General features: G+C 45.0%; 1 protein-coding gene and 2 long non-coding RNA genes across 3 annotated transcripts in view; 1 reads left to right on the top strand and 2 right to left on the bottom strand.

Moving 5' to 3' along the window:
* Positions 1 to 14573: 14573 nt before the first annotated feature.
* The window catches only part of acadm (acyl-CoA dehydrogenase medium chain), a 10426-nt gene continuing 1899 nt past the window's right edge, over positions 14574 to 23100 (bottom strand). The window contains exons 4-12 of the mRNA XM_083548057.1: positions 21703 to 21772; positions 21519 to 21619; positions 21153 to 21233; positions 20500 to 20630; positions 19033 to 19141; positions 17915 to 18055; positions 17593 to 17688; positions 15184 to 15432; positions 14574 to 15044 (exon numbers count right to left, since the gene is read on the bottom strand). Coding sequence (XP_083404183.1) covers positions 14973 to 15044; positions 15184 to 15432; positions 17593 to 17688; positions 17915 to 18055; positions 19033 to 19141; positions 20500 to 20630; positions 21153 to 21233; positions 21519 to 21619; positions 21703 to 21772 — 1050 coding nt within the window. The 3' untranslated portion in view covers positions 14574 to 14972. The remainder of the gene's footprint in view (positions 15045 to 15183; positions 15433 to 17592; positions 17689 to 17914; positions 18056 to 19032; positions 19142 to 20499; positions 20631 to 21152; positions 21234 to 21518; positions 21620 to 21702; positions 21773 to 23100) is intronic.
* On the bottom strand, positions 19453 to 20121 carry LOC310729738. The gene is made up of 2 exons (XR_014534639.1): positions 20014 to 20121; positions 19453 to 19740 (listed from the first exon to the last, which is right to left on the bottom strand). It is a non-coding gene; the product is annotated as an uncharacterized lncRNA (long non-coding RNA).
* LOC310729767 overlaps positions 22341 to 23100 on the top strand; it is a 1109-nt gene continuing 349 nt past the window's right edge. Inside the window, exons 1-2 of the long non-coding RNA XR_014534668.1 lie at positions 22341 to 22467; positions 23087 to 23100. The exon at positions 23087 to 23100 is cut by the window's right edge and continues 349 nt beyond it. This is a non-coding gene — a long non-coding RNA (uncharacterized lncRNA). The remainder of the gene's footprint in view (positions 22468 to 23086) is intronic.

The raw sequence follows: 23100 nt of genomic DNA, 5'->3' as shown, positions 1-23100 counted from the left end.
GATGAAATATTATTCATTCATTCATTCATTTTCTCCCGCTTATCCGTATTCCGGGTCGCGGGGGCAGCAGTCTAAGCAGGCCCCCGCCTTCGACTGCTGCCCAATCCTCACAGCACCGTCCCTTACGGTTCCTCCCGCAGGTGGTGAGCCCACGGGAAGATGAAATATTACTGTGTTTAAAATTTAAGGGGAAGTTTAGAGCGAACCGGTTCATCTGACAAAATAAAACCATTCAAAGCTCACAGCATGTAGAATTTCCTCCAGAGGCAGCAGATATAAAGAAAAAAGCAATCAGCCTCCATTGCTCTGCTGAGGATAGACCATTTCAGCAAAGCCAGATGAGAGACATCAGCTTAACAATGTCGAGGAACGTGTTGAGGAACATTAGACACTGGATGCTAAGTTACGTCCTCCTACACAATTCTGACATAACACGTTTTTCCCATGATGGCATTCATCTAGAAGTAAGGTTTCTGATTATAGAGCATCTGTGGGTAGTTTTTCTGTTTCAGCAGTTTTGAGGGGTAGATGTGATTATTGACTTTAATATTACTGACTTCATCTTCATCTCAAAACTGAGAGAACTCTACATGTGGATTTGTGTAAAGCTGCTGTAAAGGATCATGTAGGTTATGTTAGGACTAGATGAACCACATCTGCTCGATCAGCACTATCTGGATATGGTAAAAAAACTTTTTTTTTAAAGCTCTTGCAAAATCTCTGGAGAAACACCAGGTTGCAGTTCTTTCTTTAGATCAGAGGAAAGAAAAGGTCTACTGTACATGTGCAATTCCATTTTATCATCTCGGCAAGAAAGCGCGAGTCAGTTTCCCAGGTGCCTCTGAAGGCCAGAGGTTGTGTTTGGAGACAGGGTGGATTATTTCTGTCGCATCTTCTGTTCTTCATCAGATCATCAGTCATGGGCATGGACATGTGTTCAGAACAAAGCAGTTTATCTCTGCCCTTTAAATATTAGTCACAGAAGGATGCAGTGAATCGTTCGTACAGCAGTAGGAGCCTCAGTTCCTCGTTACGGGAACTCAAATAGCCTGCAGAATAACCCTAACACCCCCCCCCCCAATTATGTGACAAGGTGGCAGCAGGTTCGTTTCTATGTATTTTGATGTTCACAATTGCATGTAAATGAGGTTCAATTCTAAAAAGAAGCATCCGAACCTTTATCTCATTACTTCAGTCTTCAGATGTTTCCTAAATTATAACATGGTTTTATGGAATCAGCGTATCTTGTCGTACACGACCTCTCGTTAAATGTGTACAGATACAGAAAAAACAGGGTGAGGAAGCAGGGAGGGATGCAGCAGAGATCTTCTGTGTGTATGTGGTGCTATGAAAATGTTTGGAGACTGACGGTGTAACTGGTGTTCTTCTGACCCACGTGTGTTCCCACGGCTCTCGGTTGTGTTAGAACAAAGAGCAAACGTGAAATTCTGCATGAAATCTGGCAAATCTGCCACAGAGATGTTTGACTTCACGTACCTTTGACATACGGCAACGAGTCGTTCGAGTGGTTTTAAGCGGCATGTGCGCTTCAAAAGCAGAAGAACATCACCGGAAGACGACGAAAGATCAGGAAGACCTTCAACGAGCTCAAACCCCAAAAAATGTTGAAACGGTTCAGCAACTCGTGCATGATGATCATCAGAGTAAAGTCCACATGATCTCACTTCCTCACACACCCTACTCACCAGATCCGGCTCCTGCAGACTTCCACCTCTTCCTGAAGATGAAGATCCAGCTCACCGTTTTGACACCGTTGCGGAGATCCGGTGCAAACCGCAAGAAGGTGCTTGAAACTCTTCGAAAAGAAAACTTCCAGAAGACACGTTCCAGAAGAACACTGGGGGTGAAGTTTTACTGTGTAAGGAGACTGTTTTGAAGTTGCTCGTGTGGAAACAGAGATAAATAAACTACTTTCTTGTACAATACTTTTTTCCTCAACACTGGAGTGGAGACATTAAAGAGACGTGCTCAAAAGATAGGAATCCAAAGTCAAGACATTTCCAAGGTAAAAAATCATTCTTTAGGAACTTCAGCATTCTGGTAGTTTGAGGTGAACTACATCTGTTTCACTCCATGTTGGATTGGGTTGATGGCCTTATACAGCTGGTTCCTCTCCAGGTTCCTCCTTATACAACTCGGACGGAGCTTTTTCTCACCACCGTCACCTCTGGCTTTCTCATTAGGGATAAATTGATGTAGTTTAAATTTCTACTTTTTAAATGTTATATATTTGATACCAGTCCATTAAAGACCAAGTTCCAGTTAAAAGATTCTTCTGTGTCTGTGTTTCATCATTTGGAGCAATTCTCTGGGTCTTTGTTCTGGTGCTTGAAGAAATTGTTCACAGTGTAATGGCATGGAGCATGGAGATCACACACACACACACACACACACAAACACACATGCTGTAAAGTCCACAGACCCTCAGCACTGACTCATTTCACAAACCCAGTCCAACTGATTCAGTATAAATATATCAGGATTATTATTTACAGAGAAACAGGACAATCAGATTAATTTGGATTTCTGGAACCATGAGGATTTTTTAGCTTTAAAGTGAAACCCGTTCAGTTCAGTGCAGTGAAACAGGTCAATAACCAGCCTGTGGTCATAGCGCCACCTGGTGTCTGTAGAAGGACAGACAGAACCCTGTGCAGTGAAAGCTCAAATTGAGAACAAATATCCTTTTCACAGTAAAGTGTTTTTACAAAAGATTAAACATATTTATCCTGAGGAATACGCTGGTGGTGACGGTGAAAAGGGAAACCTACCTGAGATGATTTGAAGACCAATCCTGGAGAAGAACCAGAATTAAAGGAGACTCAAAAGTATATGAACAGGTACAATGCAAACACAAGTGTAATACTACACAAAAAATCTACACAAAATAGAAACAGGGGCTCTAACTACAGCAGATATAGCAAAGTCTACAAACTCTTCTGAAATTGGGTTAGGGTTAGGGTTAGGGTTAGGGTTGGAGGGTTAGAGGGTTAGGGTTAGGGTTGGAGGGTTATGGTTAGAGGGTTAGGGTTGGAGGGTTAGAGAGTTAGGGTTAGAGGGTTAGGGTTGGAGGGTTAGAGGGTTAGGGTTAGAGGGTTAGGGTTAGGGTTAGGGTTGGAGGGTTAGAGGGTTGGAGGGTTAGGGTTGGAGGGTTAGAGGGTTAGGGTTAGGGTTGGAGGGTTAGAGGGTTAGGGTTAGAGGGTTAGAGGGTTAGGGTTGGAGGGTTAGAGGGTTAGGGTTAGGGTTAGAGGGTTAGAGGGTTAGGGTTAGGGTTAGGGTTGAAGGGTTAGAGGGTTAGGGTTATGGTTAGAGGGTTAGGGTTGGAGGGTTAGAGGGTTGGAGGGTTAGGGTTAGGGTTGAAGGGTTAGAGGGTTAGGGTAAGGGTTGGAGGGTTAGAGGGTTAGGGTTAGGGTTAGAGGGTTAGGGTTAGGGTTGGCGGGTTAGAGGGTTAGGGTTGGAGGGTTAGAGGGTTAGAGGGTTAGGGTTAGAGGGTTAGGGTTGGAGGGTTAGAGGGTGAGAGGGTTAGGGTTAGGGTTAGAGGGTTAGGGTTGGAGGGTTAGAGGGTTAGAGGGTTAGGGTTAGGGTTAGAGGGTTAGGGTTGGAGGGTTAGAGGGTTAGAGGGTTAGGGTTAGGGTTAGAGGGTTAGGGTTGGAGGGTTAGAGGGTTAGGGTTAGGGTTGGAGGGTTAGAGGGATAGAGGGTTAGGGTTAGGGTTGGAGGGTTAGAGGGTCAGAGGGTTAGGGTTAGAGGGTTAGGGTTAGGGTTGGAGGGTTAGAGGGTTAGAGGGTTAGGGTTGGAGGGTTAGAGGGTTAGAGGGTTAGGGTTAGGGTTAGGGTTGGAGGGTTAGAGGGTTAGGGTTAGAGGGTTAGAGGGTTAGGGTTAGGGTTAGGGTTAGGGTTGGAGGGTTAGAGGGTTAGGGTTAGAGGGTTAGGGTTAGGGTTAGGGTTAGGGTTGGAGGGTTAGAGGGTTAGGGTTAGGGTTAGAGGGTTAGAGGGTTAGGGTTGGAGGGTTAGAGGGTTAGGGTTAGGGTTAGAGGGTTAGGGTTAGGGTTAGGGTTGGAGGGTTAGAGGGTTAGGGTTAGGGTTAGAGGGTTAGGGTTGGAGGGTTAGAGGGTTGGAGGGTTAGGGTTAGGGTTGGAGGGTTAGAGGGTTAGGGTTGGAGGGTTAGAGGGTTAGGGTTAGAGGGTTAGAGGGTTAGGGTTGGAGGGTTAGAGGGTTAGGGTTAGGGTTAGAGGGTTAGGGTTAGGGTTGAAGGGTTAGAGGGTTAGGGTTAGGGTTAGAGGGTTAGGGTTGGAGGGTTAGAGGGTTGGAGGGTTAGGGTTAGGGTTGGAGGGTTAGAGAGTTAGGGTAAGGGTTGGAGGGTTAGAGGGTTAGAGGGTTAGGGTTAGGGTTAGAGGGTTAGGGTTGGAAGGTTAGAGGGTGAGAGGGTTAGGGTTAGGGTTAGAGGGTTAGGGTTAGGGTTAGAGGGTTAGAGGGTTAGGGTTAGGGTTGGCGGGTTAGAGGGTTAGGGTTGGAGGGTTAGAGGGTTAGAGGGTTAGGGTTAGGGTTAGAGGGTTAGGGTTGGAAGGTTAGAGGGTGAGAGGGTTAGGGTTAGAGGGTTAGGGTTGGAGGGTTAGAGGGTTAGAGGGTTAGGGTTAGGGTTAGAGGGTTAGGGTTGGAGGGTTAGAGGGTTAGAGGGTTAGGGTTAGGGTTAGAGGGTTAGGTTGGAGGGTTAGAGGGTTAGGGTTAGGGTTGGAGGGATAGAGGGATAGAGGGTTAGGGTTAGGGTTAGGGTTGGAGGGTTAGAGGGTTAGGGTTAGGGTTGGAGGGATAGAGGGATAGAGGGTTAGGGTTAGGGTTAGGGTTGGAGGGTTAGAGGGTCAGAGGGTTAGGGTTAGAGGGTTAGAGGGTTAGGGTTAGGGTTGGAGGGTTAGAGGGTTAGAGGGTTAGGGTTGGAGGGTTAGAGGGTTAGAGGGTTAGGGTTAGGGTTAGGGTTGGAGGGTTAGAGGGTTAGAGGGTTAGAGGGTTAGGGTTAGAGGGTTAGAGGGTTAGGGTTGGAGGGTTAGAGGGTTAGGGTTAGGGTTAGGGTTAGGGTTAGGGTTGGAGGGTTAGAGGGTTAGGGTTAGGGTTAGAGGGTTAGAGGGTTAGGGTTGGAGGGTTAGAGGGTTAGGGTTAGGGTTAGGGTTAGAGGGTAAGAGGGTTAGGGTTAGGGTTAGGGTTGGAGGGTTAGAGGGTTAGGGTTAGGGTTAGAGGGTTAGGGTTGGAGGGTTAGAGGGTTGGAGGGTTAGGGTTAGGGTTGGAGGGTTAGAGGGTTAGGGTAAGGGTTGGAGGGTTAGAGGGTTAGGGTTAGGGTTAGAGGGTTAGGGTTAGGGTTGGAGGGTTAGAGGGTTAGGGTTAGGGTTGGAGGGTTAGAGGGTTAGGGTTAGGGTTGGAGGGTTAGAGGGTTAGGGTTAGGGTTAGAGGGTTAGGGTTGGAGGGTTAGAGGGTGAGAGGGTTAGGTTTAGAGGGTTAGGGTTGGAGGGTTAAAGGGTTAGAGGGTTAGGGTTAGAGGGTTAGGGTTGGAGGGTTAGAGGGTTAGAGGGTTAGGGTTAGGGTTAGAGGGTTAGGGTTGGAGGGTTAGAGGGTTAGGGTTAGGGTTAGGGTTGGAGGGTTAGAGGGTTAGAGGGTTAGGGTTAGAGGGTTAGGGTTAGGGTTGGAGGGTTAGAGGGTTAGAGGGTTAGGGTTAGAGGGTTAGAGGGTTAGGGTTAGGGTTAGGGTTGGAGGGTTAGGGTTAGGGTTAGGGTTAGGGTTGGAGGGTTAGAGGGTTAGGGTTAGAGGGTTAGAGGGTTAGGGTTAGGGTTGGAGGGTTAGAGGGTTAGGGTTAGAGGGTTGGAGGTTTTTTAAACTATAAAGACAGAAATAAATACAACATCAATGTCAGATTTGTTATATCTTTAATGTGATCTTCCAACAAAAACCTCCAGAGAAAATATATATATTTAATAATTGTGAACATTTTAAATAAAAAACTTGAATAATTTACTTGAATGTTTGTTTGTGTTCTACTCAATTCCACAAAGAGCCACCCAAGAAACTGTGAGGCTTCATTGTTGAAAGGAACGAAACAGGGGCAGGATATCAAATAATATAGAAGTCACTAAATGGACCATGGAACACTGTCACAACTATCTCCAATAAGTGGAGAAAATGTGCCACCACAGAGACTGAACCTCTGTGAACAGTAGAATAAAATTCCAAAGTGAAGGTGTGAAGTTTTAGTATTAGTTAAAAAAGTATTAGTTAGGAGGGGTGTACATACTTATGCACTCAGAGTGTTTTGTATTTATAATGTTCCCAATTATTAAATACTTTTTTTTTCTCTTTGTTTTTTGTTTGTTTGTTTACATTAAACATGTAACCAGTCTGACATTTCATAAGAGTGTGGAGACTCTGTTAGAGGTGTTTTGTTGTGTTTGGTTTAGGTGTTTGTTTTGTAAACTATTTTTTTGGATTGTTTAATTATGTTTTGAGGTGTTTGTGGTGTGTTTTATTGGGTGTATTCAGGTGTTTGTTTTCTGGTTTGTTTGGGTTTAGTTTGTTTTGAAGTGTTTTGCTGTCTTTCAGGTGTTTTATGGTTTGTTGAGGTGTTTGTTTTATGGTATTTTTAAGTGTTTTAAATGGTTTGGGTAGTCTGTAGTGTTTTGAGGTGTTTTTATGCATTTTGTTGTTTTGGGTTGTTATGTGGAGTTTGTTAGCTGTTTAATGGTGTTGAGGTGCAAGTATGGTAGTGTTTTGAAGTGTTTTGGAGTGTTTTGAAGTGATTTTGGTTGTTTGTGTTGTTTTGTGGAGTTTTAAGGTATGTTGAGGTGTTTTGTGGTTTATTTAGGTGGTTTGAGATGTTTAGAGGTGTTTGTGGTGTGTGTTTTTTTAAGGAGCCCTAAGAGCAGGATTGTGTTGTAGCTACTGATGATATTTAATCAAATACTTTAATTAGTCTCATAATTAGATGAAAAAAAATCAATAATTCTGGATGTTTATGTTCGACAAACAACCCACACTTTTTAACGTTTCTGTTAAAATATGTATAAAATGTACATTTTTGTTTATTAACCTTTATTTACTAAACATTAGATCTATATGGTGGTGTTCGGTTTTATTTTCTATCCTGATTATAGTTGAGCTGCTTATTATGTGTGATGTAGTGAGTTTAGCTGAGTTCTGGTTGGTGATTGGTCAGAATGTGTTGATGAATTCTCTATAAAAGCTGCTCTATCAGGAGCACTGATGTATATTGTTCCATAATGTACATGCCAAACTACAAACTCTCTAAAGAGACAATATGGAAAGAACCTTGAGATGAACCAGACTCAGAAAGGAACTCATGGATTGGATGCATGCAAAGCAGCTGGTCCGGACGGCCTGAAGATCACAACCATCACACCAGTGCCCGAGCACTCAGCTGCAGGATGCCTAAATGACTTTTGCCCAGTTACACTCACTCTTACTGTTTTGAAGTGCTTTGAGAAACTGGTTCTAAATCACCTCACTGTGGGTCTACCACCTACACTGGACCCACACCAGTGGGTCCCTTTCCTGCCCTTGCCTGTTTGCAGTGGTGATGGACAGGTTGAAGTATGAGGTCAGACAGGAGTCTCCGTGGACTATGATGTTTGCAGATGATATTGTGATTTGTGGTGAGAGTAGTGAGCAGGTGGAGAAGATCCTGGAGAGGTGGAGGTACACGCTGGAGAGAAGGAGAATGAAAGTCAGTAGGAGTAAGACAGAGTACATGTGTGTGAATGAGAGGGAGGGCAGTGGAGGGGTGCAGTTACAGGGAGAAGAGGTGGAGAAGGTGGAGGAGTTCAGGTACCTGGGGTCAACAGTGCAAAGTAATGGAGAGTGTGTTAGAGAAGTGAAGAAAAGAGTGCAGGTAGGGTGGAGTGGTTGAATAAGAGTGATAGCAGGAGTGATTTGTGATAGAAGAGTATCTGTGAGAGTGAAAGGGAAAGTTTATAGGACTGTGGTGAGACCTGAGATGTTGTATGGATTAGAGACAGTGGCATTGAGTAAAGGACAGGAGGTGGAGCTGGAGGTAGCAGAGCTGAAGATGTTGAGATGTTCGTTGGGAGTGACGACGATGGACAGGATTAGAAATGAGTTTATTAGAGGGACAGCGCATGTAGGACGTTTTGAAGACAAGGTGAGGGAGGTGAGATTGAGATGGTTTGGACATGTGCAGAGGAGGGACATGGGGTATATCAGTAGGAGAATGCTGAGGATGGAGACACCAGGAAGGAGGAAAAGAGGAAGACCAAGGAGGAGGTTTATGGATGTGGTGAGGGAAGACATGCAGGTAGTTGGTTTAAAAGAGGCAGATGTAGAGGACGGAGGTATGGAGACGGATGATCCGCTGTGGAGACCCCTAATGGGAGCAGCCGAAACTGAGAAAATGTCTAATTTTAAGGGAAAAATACGTTGATTTAAAATTTCATGGCATTAACACATCTGAAAAAAGTTGGGACAAGGCCGTGTCTCCACTGTGTGGCATCCCCTCTTCTTTTTATAACAGTTTGCAAACGTCTGGGGATTAAGGAAACAAGTTGCTCAAGTGTAGGAATAGGAATGTTCTCCCATTCTTGTCTAATACAGGCTTCTAGTTGTTCAACTACCTCAGGTCTTCTTTGTCGCATTTTCCTCTTTATGATGCGGCAAATGTTTTCAATGGGTGAAAGATCTGGACTGCAGGCTGAACATGTCAGTACCCGGATCCTTCTTCTACGCAGCCATGATGTTGTAAGTGATGCAGTATGTGGTCTGGCATTGTCATGTTGGAAAATGCAAGGTCTTCCCTGAAAGAGACGATATCTGGATGAGTTGTGCTAGAACTTGGATATACCTTTCAGCATTGATAGTGTCTTTCCAGATGTGTAAGCTGCCCATGCCACACGCACTCATGCAACCCCATACCATCAGGGATGCAGGCTTCTGAACTGAGCGCTGAGAACTACTTGGGTTGTCCTTATCCTCTTTAGTCTGGATGACATGGAGTCTCAGTTTTCCAAAAAGAATTTCAACTTTTGATTCGTCTGACCACAGAACAGTTTTCCACTTTGCCACAGTGCATTTTAAATGAGCCCTGGCCCAGAGAAAACACCTGCACCTCTGGATCATGTTTAGATACGGCTTCTTTTTTGACCTATAGAGTTTTAGTCGGCGACGGTGAATGGCACGGTGGATTGTGTTCACCGACAATGTTACCTAACCCATGTTGTGATTTCCATTACAGCAGCATTCCTGTATGTGATGCAGTGGCGTCTAAGGGCCCGAAGATCACGGACATCCAGTCTGGTTTTCCGGCCGAGACCCTTACGCACAGAGATTGTTCCTGATTCTCTGAATCTTTGGATGATATGATGCACTGTAGATGATGAGAACTTCAAACTCTTTGCAGTTTTTCTCTGAGAAACTCCTTTCTGATGTTGCTCCACTATTTCTCACCGCAGCATTGGGGAACTGGTGATCCTCTGCCCATCTCGACTTCTGAGAGACACTGCAACTCTGAGAGGCTCTTTTTATACCCAATCATGTTGCCAATTGATCTAATAAGTTGCAATTTGGTCCTCCAGCTGTTCCTTATATGTACATTTCACTTTTCCAGCCTCTTATTGCTGCCTGTCCCAACTTTTTTGGAATGTGTAGCTCTCATGAAATCCAAAATGAGCCAATATTTGGCATGACATTTCAAAATGTCTCACTTTCAACATTTTATGTTTTTATATTCTATTGTGAATAAAATATAAGTTTGAGATTTGTAAATTATTGCATTCCTTTTTTATTCACAATTTGTTCAGTGTCCCAACTTTTTTGGAATCGGGTTTGTATAATCTTCCTAGATCTTCACCAGTTTCACTGAGTTTGTTATAGAGACACTCTAGTTTTAATCAGAATATCACACACCTGATACCAGATACATCAAAATGTATTGCATACACAGTGCTCAGGATGCTTGCCGTAGTCCTGCACATGCTCTTCAGCAAAAAATCATCAAACATCTTTGAAGACATACTTAGACCAGGACTGAGACGTTCTCCTGTGTGAACACTATGTCTATCTCACTTGCTGTATCTGACTGAGAATAAGACCAGCTTGAGTTTTGACTTGCTTTTTCTTTTATCCATTTTATTTCATGTTTGTAGTGAAGCAGATCTGTTTCTGCATGTACTGCTTCCTGTCTCAGAGCTCGATCCAGAAGATACAGAATGCTACTGTAAGAAGACAGAGTGAAAGTATTAAGCCTACGTACACAGACATGAAAATGGAACGCTCTCCAATAATATCTCAAGGACCTGGTGAATGGATGTGATTCATGTGCCTCTGTTAGATCATCAAAATCCCTGTTGGTCTCAAACAGCAGTTTCCCCGTGTCCTCCAGTGAGTCTTGTATCCTCAGCACCTCATTACTTAAGTCAACCTTCTCACTCTCCAGGTGAGCAATGTTCTCCTCAGCAGCCTTCAGTTTCTCCACAGCGGCCTAAACATTAAACACACACAAACACTTTCTCATCACTTCTTCACACTGTCCTTTAGCTTCTCCTTCGCACAGTCCTCCTGGTTCTTCGTACTATCTTTCAGGTTCTTTAACCTATCCTCCAAGTTCTTCAAACTATCGTCCAGGTTCTTCAAACTATCCCTCAGCTCATTCAGTCTGTGCACCTTATTCTCCTGCACACAATATTTGAGCTTCTTTTTCTTCACATTGTCCTCTAGCTTCTTCACACTGGGCTCCAGTTTCTCTTTCACACTGTGCTCCAGTTTCTTTAGAATGTTCTCCGGCTTCTCCTTCACACTGTACTTCAGCCCCAGAAACCTCTCCTTCTCCTTCATCCCAGAATCCTGAAAATACACACATACAATGATCTCCGTTTTTACCGCAATAAATGAACCTTAAGTCCAAACTTTTATCTTCATCTTTCTGCTGGAACCCAAACTTCCAAACGTCAAACTTTTTTGTCTCCAGATATTTCCTTTAATTTTGGATCTTCATGAGAATAAAATATTTTTCTTCTACTTCTGCAGTACGAGACTTTTGGTGGAAACTTAAGGGTTCAAGGAGCACAACTAAATTACCATCACCTGGTTCTGATGAACCTCTGTGGGTTGGACCAGAGCTGGTTCTCCATCCGGGTCACAGACAGGGCCTGAATGCACCAAAAATACACATCATCATCATCATCATCATCATCATCATCATCATCATCATCAATTATTTCTGTTATGGGCTCCACACACATGCAGGAGTTTGGGATCTGGATGAAGCTCTAGAGCAGAACAATCCCCAATTTTTTCCTTCTTGGCTGGAACACACACCTGAATAGCAGGTCTCATCCTGAACTTTAAAACTTTATATATAGGGACAGGAAGGACTGAGAGGAACTACTGTATATATACATATATATTGGTTAGTTCCTGAGTTTCTCTCAGTCCTTCCAGTCCCCTCCCACTGTCTCCTCTGTGTCCTCCAGGTTCTCCAGCTCTACTCTCCTCCAGATCTCATCATCCTGCTGCAGGACTGAATCTACTGCTTGCATGTGTCTGAGAGAAGAGAAGTGAACGTAGCACCTGCTGAGAGACAGATCTACCTGCACTTGTGTCCTCCTCCGTTCTTCTCTCCTCTCCATGTCCTCCTTTACTACACCAGTAAATCGCAGCGGTGGCGGCTGCAGCTCCGGTCACGAACAGCAATGGGCGCAGTGGAACATCATCTCCAACGAGCTCTTCTCCACCTGCTCCCTACTCTCACCACTAATCACATCATCCGCAAGCATCATAGTCCAGGGAGACTCCTTGATGCAGTCCAACCTCCACCTTGAACCAGTCTGTCGTACGCTTTCTCTAAATCCACAAATACACAATGCAGCTCCTTCTGTCCTTCTCTATACTTCTCCATCAACATCCTCAAAGCAAATAAGGCATCTGTGGTGCTCTTCCTCGGCATGAAACCATACTGTTGCTCACAGATGGTCACCTCTTCTCTCAGCCTGGCTTCCACTACTCTTTCCCATAACTTCATGGTGTGACTGATCAACTTAATTCCCCTGTAGTTACTGCAAGACTTCACATCTCCCTTATTCTTAAAGATCGGTACCAGCACACTCCTTCTCCATTCCTCAGGCATCTTCTCACCTTCCAAAATCCTGTTAAACAACCTGGTTAAAAACTCCACTGCATCTCTCCTAAACATCTCCACGCTTCTACCGGTATGTCATCTGGTCCAACCGACTTTCCATTCTTCATCCTCTTAATCGCTGCTCTCACTTCCTCCTTACTAATCCTATCTACATCCTGATTCACATCTCCACACCATCCAACCTTCTCTCTCTCTCATTTCCCTCATTCATCATTTCCTTGGCTTTCACCACATCCCTCTTTATCTGCTGCTGCATCTCCTTGTTCTCCTGCCTACTTTTCTCATCACTCTGTCGATCCCAATTCTGTTTCTCCAACCTCTTTCTTCTTCTGCTCTCCTGCACTTCCTCATTCCACCACTACGTCTCTTTGTCTTCCTTTTTATTTCCAGATGTTACACCAAGTACCTTTTTAACTGTCTCCCTCATCACTTCTGCAGTAGTTCCACAATCATCCAGCACCTCTTCACCACCACCGAGCTCCTGTCTGACCTCTTCCCTGAACCTCACACTACACTCTTCCTCCTTCAGTTTCCACCATCTTATTCTTCTTTCTTCTCTTTCTTCTTCATCTCCAAAACCATCCTACAGACCACCATCTGATGCTGTCTAGCTACACTGTCCCCTGCCAACACCTTACAGTCTCCAATCTCCTTCAGGTTGCATCTCCTACACAGAACATAATCCACCTGTGTGCACCTTCCTCCACTCTTATACGTCACCCTATGATCCTCCTTCTTCTTAAAATACGTGTTCACCACTGCCATTTCCATCCTTTTAGCAAAATCTACCACCATCTGCCCTTCCACATTCCTCTCCTTAAAACCACACCTACCATCACCTCCTCATCACCTCTGTTCCCTTCACCTACATGCCCATTAAAGTCTGCCCCAATCACGAACCTTTCATTCCTACGTTCACCTTCTACCACTTCATCTAACTCACTCCAGAATCTTTCCTTCTCCTCCATCTCACAGCCAACTTGTGGATCATAAACACTGATGACATTTATCATCACGCCTTCAACTTCAAGCTTCACGATCATCACCCTATCAGAAACTCTCTTCACCTCCACTACACTCTTACTGTACTCTTCCTTCAGAATCCCCCCTACACCATTTCTCTTTCCATCCACACCATGATAGAACAGTTCTCTCTCTCGGTCGAGTTAAACATGCTCCTGAAGCTCCAGTGACCACTGTTCCTGCCCCTCTCCCCTCCGTGGATCTTCACACTTCTGTGCAGCTTGGGACGGTCTCTCATCAACACCTTGGGTGGTTTCATGTAATTCCGGAGTAGAACGGGTGCTTTGAGGATGGATTTGACTGTAGTTGGTGTCGGCGGTCTGCTGCACTGACTCGGGAGTGCAGTTTGCTTCTGATCCTCATCACTGAACCCCACAGCATTGTATATCTCCTTCAAATGGACATTTGGTGCAACCCAGATGAGGATGGGTTCCCTCTGGTTCCTCTCAAGGTTTCTTCCTTATGCCATCTCGGGGAGTTTTTCCTTGCCACAGTTGCTCATCAGGGACAAACTTACTTACAAAGAACATATTTAGGTTTAATCACCACATTATCTGTGTAAAGCTGCTTTGAGACAATGTTCATTGTTAAAAGCGCAATACAAATAAACATGAATTGAATTGAATAGAACAGTTTAAACACCTCCAATGTTCCTGCTCTTACTCCCTTTCCACTTGGTCTCCTGAACACACAACATCTCTACCTTTCTCCTCTCCATCATATCAGCTCCCTCTTTCCCTTTACCAGTCACAGTACCAACATTTAAAGTACCAACCTGAACCTCCACTTCTCCTCCACTGCTCCTTTCCCTGCTGTCTCTGTAGACATCTTCCTGTTGGTTCCTACCCTGTTGTTAATGATACCTGTGGTGGTTGTTGGTAACCCGGGCCTCGACCGATCCGCTATGAAATTTTGATTTGTGATCCGTATATTTGATTTGGTACATGTTTTACGCTGGATGTCCTTCATAACACAAACCTCCTTTATCCAGGCCTGAGACCTGCACTAAGAGTGCACTGGCTTGTGCAACACTAATGGCTGGGTTGATTCACCCTGAAGATAACAGGCAGAAATGTGGAGATTTGTGGACAAAAATTCAAGATGGCGGAGGTCCAATGATGGTGGCACTAGAACCCGGTTAACTTTGGTCAAAATGTTCGTCAGATCCCTCACGATCACGGTTAAAAATTATTAAAATTTTCTAACAGTTAATTATCTAAGCTGCTGTAGACACCAGATCCAGAAGAACAACAGTAGAGTCCGTGCCTGCTGGAGTCCATGACAGAGTCCGTGCCTGCTGGATCCAGTGTGGGATCAATATTATTCAAATATCCATGTATAATAATAATAATAATAATAATAATAATAATAATAATAACACCACTGTACAACATTTGTTCTTTATTATAATTGGAAGATCTGCTGATTATAAACTACAGAAAACTCCAGATGTGTTCCAGAGCATTTACACTTTCATTGTTCAGAAAATAATCAAGATGATGGAGCGAGGAGGAGGAGCAGAGTGTGTGTGTGTGTGTGTGTGTGTGTGTGTGTGTGTGTGTGTGTGTGTGAGATATCTGATACTCCTGAAATGAACTGAAACACATCATGAAGATATAAAAGGTGCAGACAGAAGAGGAGAACAGGAACATCTCCAGCTGTTACAGCGTTACTGTAGGAACTCCACACTGAAACGTGTTCAATGTTTATAAATCACGTGTATTCTTTAAATTCTGAAGTGCTGCTGTTGGGGGACGGAGCTCCAGATCTTCACACTGGACCTTCTCACTGTTTGTATTTGCCAACAAGTTCTCGAGATATGATGAGCCTCTGGATCTGAGCAGTGCCTTCATAAATCTGAGGAGAACAACAAGGAATTTGTAAATTTTGTGTGTGTGTGTGTGTGTGTGTGTGTGTGTGTGTGATATCAGCAGGAAATCAGAAGGCGGTGAGGTGGTGAAAAGTGAGGTGTTGCTCTGGAAGGTTCTTGACGGACCTGGTAGATCTTGGCGTCTCTCATCAGTTTCTCCACAGGATATTCACTGTTGAATCCGTTTCCCCCGAACACCTGCACCGCGTCACACGCCACCTGATTAGCGATGTCTCCAGCGTAGGCCTTAGCAATGGAGGCGTAGTAGGTGTTCCTCCTGCCCTCGTCCACTTCCCACGCTGCTCTCTGATAGGCCAGCCGAGCTAGCTCCACCTTCATCGCCATCTCAGCCAGCATGAAGGATACAGCCTGGTGCTGCAGCCAAGGGAACAGCCAACAATTACAAACATGGCTTCTTCCTCATCTACCTCCTCCTCCTCCACACCCCCTTCCTCCTCCTCCACACCACCCTCTTTTCTTTCCTTCTCCACACCCTCTTCCTCCTGCTCCTCCACACCATCTTCCTCCCTTCCTTCTCCACACCCTCTTCCTTCCTTCCTCCTGCTCCTCCACACCCTCTTCCTTCCTTCCTTCTCCACACCCTCTTCCTCCTCCACCTCCACACCCTCTTCCTTCCTTCCTTCTCCACACCATCTTCTTCCTCCACCTCCACACCGTCTTCCTTCCTTCCTTCTCCACACCCTCTTCCTTCCTTCCTTCTCCACACCCTCTTCCTCCTCCACCTCCACACCCTCTTCTTTCCTTCCTTCTCCACACCATCTTCCTCCTCCACCTCCACACCCTCTTCCTCCCTTCCTTCTCCACACCCTCTTCCTTCCTTCCTCCTGCTCCTCCACACCCTCTTCCTCCTGCTCCTCCACACCCTCTTCCTCCCTTCCTTCTCCACACCCTCTTCCTTCCTTCTCCACACCCTCTTCCTTCCTTCCTTCTCCACACCCTCTTCCTTCCTTCCTTCTCCACACCCTCTTCCTTCCTTCCTCCTGCTCCTCCACACCCTCTTCCTTCCTTCCTTCTCCACACCCTCTTCCTCCTCCACCTCCACACCCTCTTCCTTCCTTCCTTCTCCACACCATCTTCCTCCTCCACCTCCACACCGTCTTCCTTCCTTCCTTCTCCACACCATCTTCCTTCCTTCCTTCTCCACACCCTCTTCCTCCTCCACCTCCACACCCTCTTCCTCCCTTCCTTCTCCACACCCTCTTCCTTCCTTCCTCCTGCTCCTCCACACCCTCTTCCTCCTGCTCCTCCACACCCTCTTCCTTCCTTCCTTCTCCACAACCTCTTCCTTCTGCTCCTCCACACCCTCTTCCTTCCTTCCTTCCTTCCTTCTCCACACCCTCTTCCTCCTCCACCTCCACACCCTCTTCCTTCCTTTCTTCCCCACACCCTCTTCCTCCTGCTCCTCCACACCCTCTTCCTCCCTTCCTTCTCCACACCCTCTTCCTCCCTTCCTTCTCCACAACCTCTTCCTCCCTTCCTTCTCCACACCCTCTTCCTTCTCCACACCCTCTTCCTCCTCCACCTCCACAGCGTCTTGCTTCCTTCCTTCTCCACACCATCTTCCTCCTCCACCTCCACACCGTCTTCCTTCCTTCCTTCTCCACACCCTCTTCCTTCCTTCCTTCTCCACACCCTCTTCCTCCTCCACCTCCACACCCTCTTCTTTCCTTCCTTCTCCACACCATCTTCCTCCTCCACCTCCACACCCTCTTCCTTCCTTCCTTCTCCACACCCTCTTCCTTCCTTCCTTCTCCACAACCTCTTCCTCCTGCTCCTCCACACCCTCTTCCTTCCTTCCTTGCTTCCTTCCTTCTCCACAACCTCTTCCTCCTGCTCCTCCACACCCTCTTCCTCCCTTCCTTCTCCACACCCTCTTCCTCCTCCACCTCCACACCGTCTTGCTTACTTCCTTCTCCACACCCTCTTCCTCCTGCTCCTCCACACCCTCTTCCTCCCTTCCTTCTCCACACCCTCTTCCTCCCTTCCTTCTCCACACCCTCTTCCTCCCTTCCTTCTCCACACCCTCTTCCTTCCTTCCTTCTCCACACCCTCTTCCTTCCTTCCTTCTCCACACCCTCTTCCTTCCCTCCTTCTCCACACCCTCTTCCTTCCTTCCTTCTCCACACCCTCTTCCTTCCGCTCCTCCACACCCTCTTCCTCCCTTCCTTCTCCACACCCTCTTCCTTCCGCTCCTCCACACCCTCTTCCTCCCTTCCTTCTCCACACCCTCTTCCTTCCGCTCCTCCACACCCTCTTCCTCCTGCTCCTCCACACCCTCTTCCTCCTGCTCCTCCACACCCTCTTCCTCCTCCTCCACACCCTCTTCCTCCTCCTCCACACCCTCCACACCCTCTTCCTCCTCCTCCACACCCTCTTCCTCCTCCTCCACACCCTCTTCCTCCTCCTCCACACCCTCTTCCTCCTCCTCCACACCCTCTTCCTCCTCCTCCACACCCCTCTCCTCGACCTGCACCATCCCACTCTCCTTCCTCACATTTACAGAAGGTTCAGTACCTCAGCAATAAAGCGACCAAAGGTTTTTCTCTCTAATGAATATTTCATCGCTTCATCCAGTGCCCTCTGTGCGAGACCAGTCGCTCCTGCAGCAACCTGGAACACACACACACACACACACACATATATATTTATATAAAGTGTAGAATATTGTTACTATTCTGTAAAGATCAGCAGATACTCATAGCTGGAGCTTTTGATGGACTTAAACCCCTACAGGAAATGTTCACTTATAGAAAAACAATGCTGGAGATAAAAGTATACATCAAACACACTCCAGATCCTGTGCAAGAAACATTCATCTGAACGCAGGAAGCCTTACAGGAGGGCGTGTCTTGTCAAAGGCTCCCATAGCGATTTTAAACCCCGCCCCCTCTCCGATCAGCACGTTCTCTTTAGGGATCCTGACGTCCTCGAAGGTGATGCCGCGAGTGTCTGAGCACCTCTGCCCCATATTCATCTCCTGCACACAGAAAAAACACCACCATGCAGAGAACAAACACTCAACTCATTCACATCTTCAAGATAGCAAAGCAACTCGTTCACGGCAGGTCACACCCAGCTCACCTTTACACCCTGCTAGCCCCACCCACCAGCTCACCTTTATACCCTGCTAGCCCCACCCACCAGCTCACCTTTACACCCTGCTAGCCCCACCCACCAGCTCACCTTTACACCCTGCTAGCCCCACCCACCAGCTCACCTTTACACCCTGCTAGCCCCACCCACCAGCTCACCTTTACACCCTGCTAGCCCCACCCACCAGCTCACCTTTACACCCTGCTAGCCCCACCCACCAGCTCACCTTTACACCCTGCTAGCCCCACCCACCAGCTCACCTTTACACCCTGCTAGCCCCACCCACCAGCTCACCTTTACACCCTGCTAGCCCCACCCACCAGCTCACCTTTATACCCTGCTAGCCCCACCCACCAGCTCACCTTTACACCCTGCTAGCCCCACCCACCAGCTCACCTTTATACCCTGCTAGCCCCACCCACCAGCTCACCTTTATACCCTGCTAGCCCCACCCACCAGCTCACCTTTACACCCTGCTAGCCCCACCCACCAGCTCACCTTTACACCCTGCTAGCCCCACCCACTGGACACTGAACTTAGGAGACCCAAAACATGTTCCAGCATGACAATGTCTTATGCACAAAGCTGCTTTCCAGATAGGTTGGAGATGTGAAGATCTCTTGCCTATTAAACACCTTTAGGATGAATGTGAACGCTGACTAAATGTGGAATTGGATGTTCAAAAAGAAGCACAGACCAATCTCATGGTCAGGTGTCCACATTCTTTTGGCCATGGTGTGTATTATTAGAAGGTAGCTCCAGGCTAAACTCTGATACACTGTGAATGCCCTCAGTGATGTGTGATGATACGGTGATCTATTTATACACAGCAGGTCACATCCAGGGAATGAAAATTCTCACCTTTCTGCCGATTTGAACTCCTGGTGTGTCTGTGTCCACGATAAAGCCTGTGAAAGCTTTACTGGCCGGGCATTTAGGGTCAGGGTTAGTACGGGTCAACAGGAAATACCTGCACACACACACACACACACACACACACACACACACACACACACACGGTAGAAAAACAGCCCCAGGACATTAAAGAGTCACCACTGTTCAACTGGACATGAGGAACCTTCACACATGGCTTGCTGTCTGTGTGCACAAATACCAAGAAGTGTGCCAAAAAGCTCTATTTTGGTTTCATCTGACCATAGAACCAGATCCCTTCTGAAGCTCCAGTAGTGTCTGGGAAACTGAAGATGCTGGAATTAGGTTTTGGATGGGAGTAGAAGCTTTTTTTTTTTTCTCATTCCAAACAGATGGTGGTGATGTCGGTGATAATCTCCTGCAGTTTTAGAGAATTTATGACCCCAACACATGACTCCAGCTCTGATCTACTGAAATGTGGGTTTTTTACAGCCTTCACCACTCATATTTACCAAGTGTGCAAAACTATTTAAAGGCACCGCAGGAAAAAAATGAACATGACTTTTATATTAGACTGAAAACCCTTCACACGTCTACTGCAAAACACAGGAATTAAAAACAAACCATTTTATAGAGCAGAATCGAAACTCTTCAGTAGATCAGAAGTTATTCCCATACCTCTAAATCACAAAATCACTCAAATCATTTGATTACTAAAATTATTTAAATCACTCAAATCATTCAATCACAGAATCACTCAAATCATTCAATCACTCAAATCATTCAATCACTCAAATCATTCAATCACTCAAATCATTCAATCACAGAATCACTCAAATCATTCGAATACTAAAATCATTCAAATCACTCAAATCATTCAATCACAGAATCACTCAAATCATTAAATCACTCAAATCATTCAATCACAGAATCACTCAAATCATTCAATCACTCAAATCACAGAATCACTCAAATCACAGAATCACTCAAATCATTCAATCACTCAAATCATTCAATCACTCAAATCATTCAATCACTCAAATCATTCAATCACTCAAATCATTCAATCACAGAATCACTCAAATCATTCGAATACTAAAATCATTCAAATCACTCAAATCATTCAATCACAGAATCACTCAAATCATTAAATCACTCAAATCATTAAATCACAGAATCACTCAAATCATTCAATCACTCAAATCATTCAAATCACAGAATCACTCAAATCATTCAATCACTCAAATCACAGAATCACTCAAATCACAGAATCACTCAAATCACAGAATCACTCAAATCATTCAATCACTCAAATCATTCAATCACTCAAATCATTCAATCACTCAAATCATTCAATCATTCAGTCACCTAAATCACCGAATCACTTAATTCACCCAAACCACAGGAATCAGTCAATCACATGAATGAATTCAGGTCCTGAGTGAATGAACACACCAGTTTGCTTTTCCACCGTTGGTGATCCACATCTTCTGTCCATTGACGATATACTCGTCTCCTTTCTTCTCAGCACGAGTCTTTATTCCTGCCACATCAGATCCTGCACCGGGTTCGGTTACACAATACGCCTTTCTCACACACACACACACACACACACACACACACACACACACACACACACACACACACACACACACACACACACACACACACACTATATTTTGCATATTTATACACACAGTGTAAGCTCGGTACTCGTGGGGTTTGGTTCTGTGACCGCTCGCGTGCATTTTGACTTCATTTCATGTTTCCTTCTTCAAGGGCAATTGCACTGTACTGTAAACTCAGCATAAATTGTGGATTACTTGTTATAAATGGTTTATTAATTACTTTAAATAAAAAATTATAATAAAATAGGTTTTTAAACATTTTTATGTAATTTATTAGTACAAACTCAGAAAATCAGTTTTAAAATGTTACTCGTGAGTTACTCTCAGTCCAGTTCCAAATAAACAGTCATGAAATATCGAGGTTCCACTCTGTATATACAGTGTAATATATATATATATATATATATATATAAGAAGAATAAATAAGCAGTAATAAAATATGAATATTCATATGTAACACACAGGACAGTAAATACTTACACACATTAGCGGCTCCTCAGTCATTCTGCCCAAATATTTCTGCTTCTGCTCCTCGTTCCCGGCGATAATGACGGGCATTTGCTGTGAGAACAGAAATATATCTATTTTAAACTCGTCTCAGACAAATAACCTGGAACATTTATAAAACATGAGGATTTAACCCACGCGCAGAAGTTAATTTATTCATAGAGGAAAAAACAGATAATCTACAGGTCCTGGGGGAGGAGCCTGGTAGACATGGGTGGGGTGAGGGGGTGTGGCCTAAATGAGTCACACCCAGATCTGCTAAAAACAGGACTAATCTTAACTGCCTTTACTCACGATGGTCCTGAACTCTTATTATGAGGGGAATAAAGATGAGCTCACGCCGAGAGAGTTGGCCTCGATGGCGGTCTGAACCCCACTGCAGCCGTACGCCAGCTCCTCTGTGATCAGACACGCATCAAAGCTGGACAAGCCCAGACCTCCTGTACACCAACACCAGAGTCATCACTGCATACCTACATGTGTGTGTGTGTGTGTGTGTGTGTGAGACAGAGAGAGAACTTACCACAGCTCTCAGGAATGTGAGAGTTCATCAGGCCGAGTTCCCATGCTCTCCTGATCAGAGGAACCGGATACTGCACAGAAAACCACAACGTTTAGAAGCAGATACAGAAGTGTGTGTGTGTGTGTGTGTGTGTGTGTGTGTGTGTGTGTGTGTGTGGGTGTGTGTGTATTAGAGGTGTAAATTAAAGGTACACAAAATCTAGGGTTTGGTACTCCGCTCACGGTTTGGTTCAATTTCGGTTTGGTTCAATATTTGCTTCTCTTATTCTTAATATCTATCTATCTTTTTTTTTTTTTATTATTGTATTTTCTTCTTCTTCTTTCAGCTGCTCCCATTCACTCCACAGTGAATCATCCGTCTCCACACACCCCTGTCCTCTACATCTGCCTCTTTATACCAACTACCTGCAGGTCTTCCCTCACCACATCCATAAACCTCCGCCTTGTTCTTCCTCTTTTCCTCCACCTCTCCAGAATCTTCTCCACCTGCTCCCTACTCTCACCACAAATCACAAACAGGAAAGGGCCCAGAGCCGATCCTTGATGCAGACCAACCTTCACCCTGAACCAGTCTGTCGTTCATACTGCACACTTCACTGCTGTCACACTGTCCTCATACATGTCCACACACAAGATCGGTACCAGCACACTCCTTCTCCATTCCTCAGGCATCTTCTCACCTTCCAGAATCCTGTTAAACAATCTGGTTAAAAACTCCACTGCATCTCTCCTAAACATCTCCACGCTTCTACCGGTATGTCATCTGGTCCAACCGACTTTCCACTCTTCATCCTCTTAATCGCTGCTCTCCTAAAGACCATCACCTCCTCATCACCTCCTCATCACCTCTGTTCCCTTCACCTACATGCCCACTAAAGTCTGTTTGTTTATTATTAACATTTGTAAATATCAACACTTTTCTTTTGTTAGTAAACAATTCTGCTTGGTTTAAATAAAAAAAAAGTGAATAAATCAAACTAATGCAATAGACTTTATTATACTTTATTATTATATTTGAGTAATTGATTCAATTTGCACAAATTAAATACATTAGATTTATGAGACCATTTGTGTAATACAGATGTGTTTAAAAGTGTTTTACATTTAATCTTTAATTTGCTGAAGATGTTCTACTTATTTCAGCGTACTTTAATACGTCTTTATTTAAAAAAAATCACAAGTTACTTATTTATTTATAACTTAATTTATTCCTTTCATCCTTCATTCATTCACTCCCTCGATATGAACAGCAGGATTTTCTCCTTTTAAGAGAAATCTTTAAAGATGTACATAAAAATCTAAAGACTTCATAGTGCTAGTTATAAAAACGTCAGCGATTTCACACGTGAGCAGGACAAAGTGTGTGTTTCCGGTACAGACCACAGAAACACAGCTGAGA

This window comes from Silurus aristotelis (genome assembly GCF_946808225.1).
Source record: "Silurus aristotelis genome assembly, chromosome: 8".
Lineage (NCBI taxonomy): Eukaryota > Metazoa > Chordata > Actinopteri > Siluriformes > Siluridae > Silurus > Silurus aristotelis.
The sequence above is the reverse complement of the archived record's forward strand: the minus strand, read 5'-3'. Positions and strand labels throughout refer to the sequence as shown.